The sequence below is a fragment of the Paramisgurnus dabryanus genome, chromosome 15, assembly GCF_030506205.2.
Source record: "Paramisgurnus dabryanus chromosome 15, PD_genome_1.1, whole genome shotgun sequence".
NCBI lineage: Eukaryota > Metazoa > Chordata > Actinopteri > Cypriniformes > Cobitidae > Paramisgurnus > Paramisgurnus dabryanus.
In genome coordinates, this window is record NC_133351.1 from 600,051 (window position 1) to 615,455 (window position 15,405).

Genomic DNA, 15,405 nt, shown 5'->3' on the forward strand with positions numbered 1-15,405 from the left:
TCACAGCGCGCGCTGCGCGTGACCTCACCGTTTCTTCACAGCTGTGCGATAGAGCAGCAGCAGCAGCAGCGGTGCGCGAGCAAGCGCGCAGGAGCCGCAGAGTCCGCCGGTATGTGTCGAATTGTTCTCGGCGCGTTAACGCACGCGAGCCGAGCCCGTCCGCGTCTCCCGCGCGTCGTTTACTAGGACACAAGATGGACGAGTCGTCGCTGCTGGATCTGCTGGAGTGTTCCGTGTGTCTGGAGCGGCTGGACGCGAGCGCGCGCGTGCTGCCCTGTCAGCACACCTTCTGCCGCCGTTGCCTCGAGAACATCGTTAGTTCCCGCCACGAACTGCGGTGCCCGGAGTGTCGCATCCTTGTGGACTGCGCGGTCGACGATTTGCCCGCCAACATCCTCCTGGTTCGGTTACTGGACGGGATTAAGCAGCGGCCACGGAACGGCGGAGGAAAACCGTCGCTGGCGGGATGCGCGGCCGGCGTCGCGGCTTCTTCGCCCCCGGGGACGGCTGTAAGGGACCTGCCCGTTGCCACTCGAAGCTCTCCGGTTAAGGTTAGCGCGACTTTTTCCTCAGTAAAGCTCGCTTAGTAACGGAAGGTGTTGTGACGTACTGATAAGAGATCGCGAGTACTTTCACAGGTTGTGTGTGTGTGTGGTACAGATGCTGTCGTTGTGTACAGTGAGAGGTGTGTGTATGTGTGCAGGTATGCGCAGGTTTAACTTACATACATGTAAATACACGGCGATCTCGAGGCCACACATAGACTTATTTTACCATATGTAAGAAACATCAGACATCTCTATAGTTACATAAGACACAGCCGCAGAGAGTTCTGGAAAAGTTTGATCGTGTTTGCTGGACTGTTGCTGCACGCATGACCACTTTAGTTTAAGTGGTGTTTGGTGACGTCACTGCAGGTGATTTGGTTGTCTCACATCAAGCTCAGACATCACTGCATCAGATGTCTGAGAGCAAAGAGATGCTCAGTGTTCTCAGAGAGAGAGGGATGGAGAGGTGAAGCTTGCCACACAATGCATGCAGAGAACAGGGATGTCATGGTACCAAAAACCTAGTAGTCGGTACCTACCACTTTTTAAAAAAAGTACTCAGTACTGAAGTCGGTACGACAGTGTGTAAAAATAAAAATTATACTTAATCAAAACATTTCAACATTATAGAAAACTTTTAAGAGCTTCTGTTCAGGTGGGCTGTGTTAATGTTTGTTGACTTTTCTCCTGAGTGACTCTCCTGGTGTACATCCTCCTCTGGCTGATACTGGCAAAAAGAATAAGAATAAGAAAGATATTTTATTTATTAAACATACTGTCTGACAATGACTGATAAATCAGTGAAGGCTACAGATGCTAAGGTGCATTCATAAACACATGCACACCATAGACTGTAAAAAAAGATTAATGACGCCCATTTGCTCTCTACCATTGGTGAAAAGTGAAGCTGTCGGTGTCCCGATATGGTGCTTACATTTTGCGTCTTGAGTCTGCGCAGTAGCGATTTCAGGACCAGTCCTGCGCAGTAGTGAGCAGAATGTGCATATCACAGCTGTCAATCATTACATCACACAACCGTTTTTATAGCATTAAATAACGAACTAAAAACAAACTTATTATAAAAACAAACACTTGAATTTACATCAGCGTGATAAAAACTACAGTAAATGACAGAAACCAGCTTCGGCAAAAAGATAATTGAAGTGTAATTAAATTGTTTAATTGATCTCAAGTACCATTGAATAACATGGGGAAGGCGGGGTTTATGACCTATACTGGGACCAGTCACTGGGGGGTCGATCAAGTTTTGGCTTCACTTTTCAGGGCTTGTGCTTGATGCACGCGCACAGGATGGCTAAATGGCGATGCATGGTAGCCCATTAATAGTTGGTTTATAATGTTGCAAATGCAGCGTCATTAACAAATAACACAAAACATTACATCTAGCATAAAGTTAGCTGGTTACACGGCATTAATGCCAGCTGCCTCAAATAAACATAATATAATAATAATAATTCCTTACATTTAGATAGCGCTTTTCTCAGTACTCAAAGCGCTTTACATATGAATGGGGGAATCTCCTCAACCACCACCAATGTGCAGCATCCACCTGGATGATGCGACGGCAGCCATATTGCGCCAGAACGCCCACCACACACCAGCTTATTAGTGGAAAGGAGACCAAGTGATATAGCCAATTAGTATGAAGGGATGATTAGTAGGCCAATGGGCAAGTTTGGCTAGGATGCCGGGGCACACCCCTACTCTTTTTCGAAGGACATCCTGGGATTTTTAATGACCACAGAGAGTCAGGACCTCGGTTTAACGTCTCATCCGAAAGACGGTGCTTGTTGACAGTATAGTTTCCCCGTCACTATAATGGGGTGTTAGGACCCACACAGACCACAGGGTGAGCACCCCCTGCTGGTCTCACTAACACCTCTTCCAGCAGCAACCTGGTTTTCCCAGGTGGTCTCCCATCCAAGTACTGACCAGGCTCAGCCCTGCTTAGCTTCAGTGGGCAAACTGTCTTGGGCTACAGGGTGATATGGCTGCTGAATATAGTGCCCGGGGTTTCGGGATAAGATTAAAGTTTGTATATGATGTTGTTAATATGAATTAAAACTTACCTTGAGCTTTGCCAAATTCTGTTTGATAGGAACAAAGCTACACTGTATCTTTAGAGTGGGATTCCCGTGTGCTTGTACAGTGTTCTGTTCTTTAACCATTGTGGAGCGACAAATACACATGCACGTATATTCGGCCCCCATCAGTACTGAAAGAGTTTTGCTAACCTCTGTACCTCTGGTACTGCAGAAAACAAGTAGCGTCATGTAAAAAATAAACTTTGTTATCAAAGTATCTGTTCTCATGACATCCCTACAGGGGAGTTGTAAGCAAAACTGTAATTCTGTTAGTATTATGATTGTGTTAATGTTGTGATTGTGTTAGTGTTGTGATTGTTGGAGACCTGTGATTATAGTAGAGCTGTGATTGTAGGAGAGCTGTGATTGTTGGAGAGCTGTGATTATAGGAGACCTGTGATTGTTGGAGAGCTGTGATTGCAGCAGAGCTGTGATTGTAAGAGACCTGTAATTGCAGCAGGGCTGTGATTGTAGGAGACCTGTGATTGCAGGAGACCTGTGATTGCAGCAGAGCTGTGATTGTAGTAGAGCTGTGATTGTAGGAGACCTGTGATTGTAGGAGACCTGTGATTGCAGCAGGGCTGCAATTGTTGGAGACCTGTGATTGTAAGAGAGCTGTGATTGTAAGAGAGCTGTGATTGTAAGAGAGCTGTGATTGTAGGAGAGCTGTGATTGTAGGAGAGCTGTGATTGTAGTAGAGCTGTGATTGTAGGAGACCTGTGATTGTAGGAGACCTGTGATTGCAGCAGGGCTGCAATTGTTGGAGACCTGTGATTGTAAGAGAGCTGTGATTGTAAGAGAGCTGTGATTGTAAGAGAGCTGTGATTGTAGGAGAGCTGTGATTGTAGGAGAGCTGTGATTGTAGGAGAGCTGTGATTGCAGGAGATCTGTGATTGTTGGAGATCTGTGATTGTAGGAGACCTGTGATTGTAGGAGAGCTGTGATTTCAGCAGAGCTGTAATTGCAGGAGATCTGTGATTGCAGGAGATCTGTGATTGTAGTAGAGCTTTGATTGTAGTAGAGCTGTGATTGTAGGAGAGCTGTGATTGTTGGAGACCTGTGATTGTTGGAGAGCTGTGATTGCAGGAGAGCTGTGATTGTTGGAGAGCTGTGATTGTTGGCGAGCTGTGATTGCAGGAGAGCTGTGATTGTTGGAGATCTGTGATTGTTGGAGAGCTGTGATTGCAGCAGAGCTGTGATTGCAGGAGATCTGTGATTGTTGGAGAGCTGTGATTGCAGGAGATCTGCGATTGTTGGAGAGCTGTGATTGTAGGAGACCTGTGATTGTAAGAGACCTGTAATTGCAGCAGGGCTGTGGTTGTTGTAGACCTGTGATTGTAAGAGAGCTGTGATTGTTGGAGAGCTGTGATTGTTGGAGAGCTGTGATTGTAGGAGAGCTGTGATTGTTGGAGAGCTGTGATTTCAGCAGAGCTGTGATTGCAGGAGATCTGTGATTGTTGGAGAGCTGTGATTGCAGCAGAGCTGTAATTGCAGCAGGGCTGTGATTGTTGGAGACCTGTGATTGTAAGAGAGCTGTGATTGTAGGAGAGCTGTGATTGTAGGAGAGCTGTGATTGTTGGAGACCTGTGATTGTAGTAGAGCTGTTATTGTAGGAGAGCTGTGATTGTTGGAGAGCTGTGATTTCAGCAGAGCTGTGATTGCAGGAGATCTGTGATTGCTGGAGAGCTGTGATTGTAGTAGAGCTGTGATTGTAGTAGAGCTGTGATTGTTGAAGACCTGTGATTGCAGCAGACATGTGATTGTAGTAGAGCTGTGATTGTAGTAGAGCTGTGATTGTAGTAGAGCTGTGATTGTAGAAGACCTGTGATTGTAAGCTACCTGTGACTGTAAGAGAGCTGTGATTGTAAGAGAGCTGTGATTTTTGGAGAGCTGTGATTTTTGGAGAGCTGTGATTGTTGGAGAGCTGTGATTGTTGGAGAGCTGTGATTCCAGCAGAGCTGGAATTGTTGGAGAGCTGTGATTGTAAGAGAGCTGTGATTTTTGGAGAGCTGTGATTTTTGGAGAGCTGTGATTGTTGGAGAGCTGTGATTTCAGCAGAGCTGGAATTGTTGGAGAGCTGTGATTGTTGGAGAGCTGTGATTGTTGGAGAGCTGTGATTGTTGGAGAGCTGTGATTCCAGCAGAGCTGGAATTGTTGGAGAGCTGTGATTGTTGGAGAGCTGTGATTGTTGGAGAGCTGTGATTGTTGGAGACCTGTGAAAGACACAATATCACATCTTCTTTGGATAAAGCATCTGCTAGATGCTTAATGTGTATTTGACGGCTTTGATTTGGTCACTGTTTTGTTCCCATACATTAGTTTGTTTAATAGTTGATGATTTCTTATTCTAAAATGTGGAAAATAAACGTAAAGAATGAGCGGTTGACTTGTAGTTTTTGAAATAAGTTAGGATGATGATAGTGAAGAGCATCTATGAACACATGAAGTGTTTCTTTGGCATTAGTTTGTTTGGGTGTGGGACTCAGAGTCACTTTTGTCACTGTTTTGTTAGTCTTGTGTAGATCTTTGTGTCTGTCTGTTGAAGGCACACTGGAGCAGCTTGTGAATGAGTGTGATGTGATATGACCAGGTCAGGAGGACACAGTGAGTCTACACAGACTTCTAGAGATGGGTGATAGATTTGATATTAGATACTGTTGAGATCATTCTTCTGAAGATATCAAATGAAAGAATATTGTGAATGTTGGACATTTTTTTAAACGAAATGTGTCAAAGATAACATCAAAAGGCAATTTAACTTTTCACGCTACCTTTGTGTCTCACATGTTATGCTAAATTCAACTTGTCATATTCAATATGGCGACAGCAAGCGACACAGGTGTGAAAAAACACAGAAGTGAATGATGAATTAGTCCCTTTGTAATATGGGGATGGTTTGGTTTGCAGGTTTTTAATTCTACAGCAAAAGCAAAAATAGATTATGGAAATCAGATATCAAGATGTTTAATTCTAGGTCTGTTGCTAATCTCTGTAGGCTTCACTGCTTACGGTATTTGACCTAACACCTGCTGTGATTATCTTCAGACACTGTTCATTTACAGCAAATAAGGATCTAAAACAAGGGTCAATTTCAACGATTAAAACCAATATAGACTAATAATATGTGGCCGATAACTATTCTGAACTGATATTATTCACAGTTTATGTACGACGGCTTTTGGTCAGTAAGTCCTTATTGTTCTGAAATCACTGTTAGTTTGAGTCGTTTATAACATGCATTTGAAAAAGCAACACTCGTCAAACATAATCATTTTACATAATCTTTATTATCATGAAAATACCTGAAAAGGTTTAAACAACGATTATTAATATATGCTTAAGCCATTTCCTGGAGATTCGTGTGCGTGCATATTGAGTTTCTGCACAAAAGCACCCTCTTGCTTTTGGATTGTAGCGGCATTTCACCGTAATTCAATAGCTATGTTTACATGCAACCAAACGATCCATTAGTAATCGTATTGATAGCTCAACTGTATTGGAAAAGCCTTCATGTCAACACCTTAATCAATATCAATTAAGGTCGATCAGATGGTGGATTGGATTGCCTATACCTAAAAACTTCTTAAGAACAACTTTCTCCAACTCCGCTTTGACTTTTATCCAGAGATAAATCCTGAACTCGATGAGAGATGCTGTCCGCAGCGTGACATTGCCATTGCCTCTGCTCCTCAGTCTATTATTCATGAAGGTCCTGATTCTACTGTGTATTTGCCCTTTATTAATATTTACAACCATTCTTCTGTTTAACTCTGACATATATAAGAATAAGGCCACAGGACCACAGATGTCTTGTCATTACAAATGGTCTTCATAGACACAACAGAGATTGATAAATAAACTGATGAATATCTTCTGCTGTAGTTCCACTGTAGACCGTCATTAAAAATGTCATACATGTTCTCGTCGTTTCTGAAAGAGCCGAGCGACACAACTGTCAAATGCTCACAGTGTCAGTGCTTGACACAGCACAATGCTGGATCTATTATGTATACAATAAAACCTTTTTAAAGTACTTGTAATTATAGATTTGTTATAAATGAGGTTGATATATATTGAGTACACAAGACAGAAGCTTCTTCAGTGAGATTGAGAATGTCATCTTCTCATCTGTCATCTCATAATAAACAGCTGACACTGCACTCTAAGATTGACTATATATTTGTGTTGCTCAGGGACAAAAACACAACAACACTCATTAGATCATCATATACTCAAACAAAATCCTAGCTTTAAAGGAACACGCCCACATTTTGGGAATTTAGCTTATTCACCGTATCCCCCAGAGTTAGATAAGTCCATACATACTTTTCCCATCTCCATGCGTGCTGTAACTCTGTCTGACACAGCCCGCGCTCGCTTAGCTTAGCACAAAGACTGTAAGTGAATGGCTCCAGCTAGCAAACTGCTCCCAATAAGTGACAAAATAACGATAACATTTTCCTATTTATATGTTGTGATTTGTATAGTCACATTGTGTACAAATAATTATTATTATACAATAAGGTGAAAGTAATAGCACAAAGCAAATTGTTACGTTACATCTAGCTAATGGCACTGTTACAGTAAACTAGTCATCTAAAAACATAACAGAACACTTACCATAGCCACAGGTGATCCACTTTGTCCTGTTTGTACGATTGATGGGATGTCCGTATCCTTCAGCACACGTTTCATTGTCCGTGTGGCAAATTCCATTTTTTGAAAATAGTCGTAATACATTTCCTATCTAGCAATCACTAACTCTGTTACTCCAACTCTGAGCGAACGCTCTGCTCCTCACCATGGGGCTTCTCACTCAGGTGCTGCAAGCAAATCACTCCACCCAAGCAGCACTGCTTCGCCTGAGAATATAGTTCCCAGAATTATAGGATTAAAAGATGTCTGTGTCTCATATGACCTTGTTATTTGTACATGATGTGACTATACAAATCACAACATTTAAGTAGGAAAATGTTGGCATTATTTTTTTACTTAATTGGGAGCAGTATGCTAGCTGGAGCCATTCACTTCCAGTCTTTGTGCTAAGCTAAGCTAGCGGGGGCTGCGTCAGACAGAGCTATAACACGCACGGAGATGAGAAATGTACGTATGGACTTATCTAACTCGGGGGGATACAGTGAATGAGCTAAATTCCCCAAATGTGGGCATGTTCCTTTAAAACTATAAACAGCAACAATTATCAGATTCACGTTTTTACGTTTCCTTTGGTGTGTAAGTGTGTATTAGTTCATGTTAACGACATGCAAAAGGTACAACCCTCAAAGTAAATGATGACACAAGTTATCATCTCCAATGTAAATCTCTTTTCTTGGACTACACACAGATTGTAGGCAACAGTTTACTTCCTGGGATTGGTGATGTAGTAAAGACCGACATTATCATAACTCCTCCCACTTCAGACTCACAGCCTGTAAATTAACTCCTGTTAGCATTGCATTGTGAGTGAATCTTTCAAACATGGTAAGGAGTGTCGCATTTCCAGCTGATGTCAGAGGTATTCAGGCCAATTACAACGTACAGATTAGCTGGCCAATCAGAGACACAGAGCTTTTCAAATCGATGCATTTTGAGAAAGGCAGGAATATCTGGAGCTACAAAAATTTACGGTATGTGAAAAAAGTTGGGTTATTTTAACCATTAACCACGTGAACACATTGTATTATACCAAATACACAAAATAACAAATAAACAAATAAACTTCAACTTTTTACTTCATCATTTGATCATTTGTTTCTTCTAGAAGTATTAACAAATAAATAAGTCTAAAATATCTATGCAGAAACCTCTTAAGAAGATAGTAAAAGAGTAAAATGTATATTTTTAAGTGGATAATTATGCATAATTTTTAATGTAAATTTAGTTTTTGCGCACCACTTTTTATAACCTTTATTTAAATGCAATAATAATGGGATATCTGTTTATTTATAAATAAATGTATCATATTTATAAAGGATGCATGTTAAACACGCAGGTTTTTGGGCATTATTGTGGGGCATTTTATCTTTAAAACTAATCGAGTATTTGTTTACAGCTGCTAAATTAGTCATAGTGCACATTCCTAGTACCAGTAAAAAAAACATGGTTCTCTGTACCAAGTTTGGTACCAGAGCAAAACACAGCATTAGCCCTGGCCTGCGGGTACTGTATTTAACCATTAAACTTCACAAATAGGTGTTTATTTCAATCCAACATTGAATTTGAAGTTATAACACTCATCATGCAAACACAAGCAAAACTGAAGCTCTACTGATTGAACTCCAAGGTGTGTTTTGGTGACAGTTTTGTAATTTATAATAGAAAATCAGAGAATCACATGAAGGGACCAGATGCAGTCTGTGGTATGACAGAAGTGTTTGTGAATCTTGCTCATTATTGTCCATTTCTGATCTGATGTTGTTATTTCTTCTGATTCTGTAAGAGAAACCAGCGTGAAGATGTTGTGATGTTTGATATATCTGTGGTGTGATTCCCAGAGAAAGAAAAATGTGGGTCAGGAGGTGATGCTTCCTAGGGTCAAAGAGCTTTCAGCCAACCACAGCTTTTATTCTTCTGTGGTTCAGAGGTCAACCTTTCACAAACAAAGCTCTTTGTAGATATGGAAATGAAGAAGAAGTTTTTAACCATGCAGATATGAAACAGACAAACAGAAACCTGAATAATTTATCACCATAGAAACAAACATTGCCGTCTGGAAGGCGAATCATTCATCTTCATCATCATAGTATAACAGGCTGGTGCTATAAAGACAGATTCTCATGGTGTACTCAAACTATCCCATCCGAACCATGCCCAGGTGCATTTGACCCCCAGAGCCTGGTTGGTTTGACTGGTGTGAGCGTTATGCCACAGTTTGGTTTATCATGCCCTGACTCCTTGCAGCTGAGTATTGTTGTAATGTTTTTTAAGAAACATTTCTCAGGTCTTTTTCAGAAGTGTCTGCTGTTAGATTATCATTATTATTATAACTCTACATGATCCATAACTGTGTTTATATTTTACAACAGTTCTATCAGGTTCTCGAATCTGAGATCTTTTAAGCTATACGATATTCTATTAATAACACCACAGTTACCACTTTACCGTTAGTTTCATTCTGCCGCCACCTACTGGTCATTTTACAATTAGTGAGGGAGGCTTCCTTAAACACGTGAGTCATTCGCTCACATATCTCTAACTGGAAAAGCTGCTTCCAGGGCGGATGGTCACACACACATCCACGGGCACAAACACTGTTTTAAACACTTTCTGTGTGTCTCAATAAGTTTCCTAGCTTGTGAAGCAGTCTGTGAATCCCAATCGAAAGTGATTATCCCTAAGCCCCTAGAAGACCAACGCTCTTGGATGTAAACGTGCAATAATGTCACATCGTGTAAAATACACTTGGAATAAAGCAATAAAAACAATCTCTGGAGCGATCTCCTCCCATTTAAAGGACGCAAAAACAGCGTTTGGAACTGCAGGTAAGGATACTGGCTCTTACATTAGGACACTTGATAATTAAGTTTTCTGTGACCTGACTATAAAACATCACCACTGATATTTATAAGCAGCATGCAGAGACATCTCTCTGACTTATAAAAAAAACAAAACACTTAATTATTCTGTTTTATGTGGTACTGACAAGAACAAAGTCCAGTAATAAAGCGAGTACTCGTACCGCGGTAAGATTAAATGGAAAGGCAATAGTATATAAATCAACATGATCTCACAAAGTTCCGTGGGATAGTCACGGAATTTTGTGCTCATTTTTCCGTGGCATTCTCACGGATCTCCGCATTTTTCCGTGGCCCTGCTACGGACTGTCTTTTTCCGTGGCATTCTCACGGATTGGTTACTCAACTGCTTTTTCCTATTTTCAAACCATTTTTGCTTCGGTTTAGGGTTAGATTTGGTGTTTGCATTAGTATGTCACTTTAACTATTGGTTTATATAATTTTTTCTGATGTATTCTTTTATATTTTCTAAACTTTAAACAATTGTCGCCTGGCGTTGGGGTTAGAGTTGGGTTTGGGTAGGGATGTCATTTCATGTAAATCTAACCCTAAACCGAAGCGAAAATGGTAAGAAAATAGGACAAAACAGTTGAGTAACCAATCCGTGAGAATGCCACGGAAAAAGACAGTCCGTAGCAGGGCCACGGAAAAATGCGGAGATCCGTGAGAATGCCACGGAAAAATGAGCACAAAATTCCGTGACTATGCCACGGAAATTCGTGAGATCAGGTTGATATAAATATAGTTTTTGAACTTTTACCTCACACCAAACCAATAACAACAAAAAATACACTAAATATGAATAAAAATCATGTACTGCTGGTTTGATCTCATTTTTGACCATCAAACATCAGATCCAGGGAATCCCTTTCAGGGCTGTAGCCCAGATCAGATGGTGGTCTGCTGTAAAGGCGATCACTGATGTTCGCTGTTGCGTCTGCATCTCGTCCAAATCTTTCTAAGCAAATGTTCAAATAAGCATTATCTTTACTAATCCACTGCAGATTTGAATATTATACATATATATTCTCGACTGAACATTCTGGATTAACATTATTGAGACATACAGTACAGTAACATTGATAAATGTGTTTATTTAAATGTTGGACATCAGTTTAAATGAACTGGAGGTGTTGTCATCCTGATCAAGTTGAAACATACATTTGTAACGTGGGCACCAAACACTTCACATGTAATGTAATTTAAGTGCTTGAATTACTAAATGAAGAAAAGGACAATGATTTACTTTATTCAGTTAATTACAAACAGCATAGCAGCGAATGTGTTTGTTTACAGTATATTAATATACGTTTACAGATGCTGAGCTGCTGTTGGTACAGAGACAGATTTGAGCTTTATTATTATTATTATTATTATTAGATTGAGAGGAAACAATAGACGATGATATGAAGCTCTGCTCCTGTTGAAACTAATGAATGACTGTTGTTTATGAGAAGAATGATGTTTTCAAACCAGACGTTTCTTTCAGATGATGACAGGGACAGAAGGAGACTAAAGGTCTCGTTCTGAACTCAAATGATTGGTTACATCTCTGTTTGTCATGTAATCTATGACAGTAACTGGCATTTAACCACAACTAATGGGAATACAGTGAGATGGGCTACAGGAGCACAAATATGTTTTCAACATCATCACATCTACTGCAGTTTTAAAGATCATTTATATGTAAGGGATAATCTACAGTATAGGCAGCAGGTTGTTATCACAGAAATAAACTGACAGTGTAATACATTATCCAGCTTATTACACAGCTATTTACGTTATAACTAATGTAATGAACATTAAATATTCATTTGAAATATTTTATTTGCTCATTTTTAACGAATACAGACGAGGAAACCCCGTTTACTTTTGGTTTTAAGAAAAGACTTGAAAATGTCACGAACACACTATATGGTTTAATCATTTGTAAATGTAATGTCATATTATGTTATTAGATGAAATATTTATTTTTGTTTAATGTTAAACCATACCTGTCAAAATGTTTTTTTTGCAGCATCCAGTTTACCGTGTGTTATTAGTTTCAGGCGGTTGTCTCGGAATAACAGACCTTGGAATGTCACGACTGACCAATCAGAAACAAGCATTTTGGAAAGCCATGTAATAATAGATGTTAGTGATGCACCGAAATGAACATTCTGGAATGCACTTGGCTGAAAAGAATTAAATTTTGTTTTTTTTAAAGTTGTGTATCTGAGAAGTGGAGCACCTTTAATTTTGGGTTAATGTTTTCATCCGGTTTTCTTTTATGGCGGCTGAAATGTCAGTGCATCTCTGTGAGATATCTCAAAGCACAGAATCAAAATACTTGATAACTTATCTGATCTTGGGATTTTGGGTTTTAATTGTTCATTTTATTTGGGTAATTTACTAAATTATTTAAGATTTTGATATTCTGTTAATGTAAGATGATATTTTTCATTGTGCCCAACACTCAGCTCACAGTTGTGTAAGTGTAAGTATTGTGTAGTGTGCAGCAGGTGCATCTGATGTGTGATCTGATCTACTGCTCATTCAGCTGTCTGATGTTAGTGATGTCATTAGGCAGCTGGCATTATACAGTTATGACATCATCAGCCAGGGTCATGAGCCGGTGGTCACTATGGTTACGTTCTGGAATGAGCTGAAAATTTAGATTCGTTTAGTGGGAAAATTGCTTTTTACAGAGTTCTTGCTGCTTTACAAATGAATAAATGAATCCAGAAACTTCTGCATCTGTTTCATTTGTATAAATTCAGACAGGTGCAGATGTGCTGAGAGAAAGTACGGCTGTCATTTTTGTTATTTTCTGTTGTGATCATTTTACTGCTAGAAGATTGAAAAGCATCATTGTGAAACAATTCAATAACTGCAACCAAATCTAAACATCTGTTTGGACTTTAATGTTGGAAATTTAACTACAGTACACTACTTGTGTTGATTGTTTTAATGTTTTACAGAAGATGATGATAATAATAATAATAATAATAATAAAATAAAAACATCTGAGAACATAGAGAGACACAGATTGGATATGTAAGGAATAATTGACTCCAGTCCTTTGAATGATTGGAAAATAATGACCGGAGTCAATTATTCCTCTACTACGGTTACCACAGACAGACATTGATCTGGTGGATATTTTAAGACATCTGACATGTCAGGTGTGCGGTTTACAGAAAAATAATCAACAACCATGGGACATTTCTCAGCCAATCAGAATAAAGCATTCAACAGACCGGTGGTATAAGATGATGATGATGTGTTGTTGTTACATCTGTCTCATTTGACATAAATCAGTTCACCTGACAGCTGGTTATTGTCATCTTGTCCTGTGTCCAACAGGCACTGAGCCACAGAAACCCTTTTTACACAGAGATTACGATAAAATACACAGAAAATGCATCCAGGATTTTTCTGGGATCATTTGATTTTTAGTTCATTCACACTGCCAATGATTTTCCAGAATCTGTTCTTGCACTCACACACATACCGTAAAATCCCATAAAGACACAAGACGTGTTTAAAGTCCTGCACTTGGTAGGTTTTTTCAACAGGCTCAGAGTTTTGCTAATTATCTGCATGTGCATTTTAGTTTTATGATAAGATCATAAGGAGCGTGCGATGCGCTGTTCTGTCATACTGTTGATCTCTGATTCAGTACAGTTTACAGATATTTCTCATTGTGAATGTTGATCCGTGTTTAAATCCCTGTGTCAAAGAGCTGAACCATAACTTCTTGTTGTGATGACACGTGCGTCCTCACTATGACACGCTGCTTACAGCATTGTTTCTGCCTCTTGTTCACACTGAATGCTTTCCATGAATGTTACGGCAGTGTTATAGATCATGTATGTAAGAGAGACTAAACATAGAGGAGACTTATCTTTGATTTAATAAAGAGATGTTGGATTAAATTGACTAAAAGTCACCATGAAATCTTCCCCACAACAACAACAATCATCATCAGACTTTGTTGTATCTTAAAGCAAGAGTTTAGTGAATCATGATGAAATCAGATGATGTCCCTCAAAGAAGAATAAAGACAGTTTGAGGTTTGTAGATTTGACCCAAGAGTTTCACTGCAGGCTGGGTGGCAGAGATGTTTGTGGTCAGAAGAACCACGTCTGGCTTTTCAGAAGATCCCTAAACAAGATCTTTAGACTGGACAGTTCATGTGTGTTTATTCTAAAGTAGACTAACACAGTGCTCATGTTATTTTCAGCAAGGATTATATGGACCTATTTTTACTCTCTGTTGTTTTGAAAAAGTGTTTCTCCCTCTCTCTCTCTCTCTCTCTCTCTGAATGAAGGCTCTTTTTAGACATTTTATATATGATCTATTGAATTTTAGTTTATATGTTTAACTACATTTATTTCATAGAGTTCAAGTGATAGGGTTATAATCTTATTCAGCATTTTGTCTTAATTTGTCATGCATACATTTTCCAAACAGAAATATTGATAATTAATTTTTGATTGTGATGATAGCTCGTGAATCAGTCTAGATTTTCAGAAAGAATCTTCAAACTTTCTCTCAACTTTCTTCTTCTTTTAATCAGATCATAGGATGAAATCATTTTAACAATCATGTGATCTGGCCCAGCGTGTCATGTTCAGATTATTACACATCTACAAACATAAGCACATGTTCACTCATCTAATGCTTCATTATCTCTCAGTATGAATGGATAGCAGTTCATTAAAACACAAAGATTTTAGCTAGTGCAGGAAAAGTGCTGGATGGTTGGTTGTCAGCTATCATCATCACGTCTTCATGATCTACCTCAGCCCTTGATTCTGATAAACACAACGAGTAAACATTCTCAGTATATCAGTACACAACACAGATGCTTGTTTCTTTAGATGCTGGACAGACACTGACGTCACAGTAAACACTGAACTGCTTGTTAATTGACAGAGAATTACTTAACTGAGACATCAGTATTTACTTTAGTAATGTTTATTGAAAGCATTTTAATCCTCACTTTGCTGCTATAACAGCTTAGGTTTATAATGAATGCCAATAATAATCCATCTATGAACTTATCAATGATCTATCTATGAGCATATATACATTAAAGGTGCAGTGTGTATATTTTAGAAGGGTCTTTTGACAGAAATGCAATATAATACAGATAACTGTGTTTCTGTGGTGTATAAAGACCACACTCTAAAAATATCTGGGTTATTTATGACCCATAATGGGTAAATATTGGACAGAACACGTGGTAGACCC

The 15,405-nt window shown here is 39.4% G+C and overlaps 1 protein-coding gene and 1 pseudogene across 2 annotated transcripts in view; one reads left to right on the forward strand and one right to left on the reverse strand.

Moving 5' to 3' along the window:
• LOC135733634 (E3 ubiquitin-protein ligase SH3RF3-like) overlaps positions 1-15,405 on the forward strand; it is a 45,560-nt gene continuing 30,155 nt past the window's right edge. For both annotated transcript variants that reach the window (XM_065252413.1, XM_065252414.1), the window contains exon 1: positions 1-551. In XM_065252413.1, coding sequence (XP_065108485.1) covers positions 195-551 — 357 coding nt within the window. In that variant the 5' untranslated portion in view covers positions 1-194. The remainder of the gene's footprint in view (positions 552-15,405) is intronic.
• On the reverse strand, positions 2,452-2,568 carry LOC135733681 (5S ribosomal RNA; annotated as a pseudogene).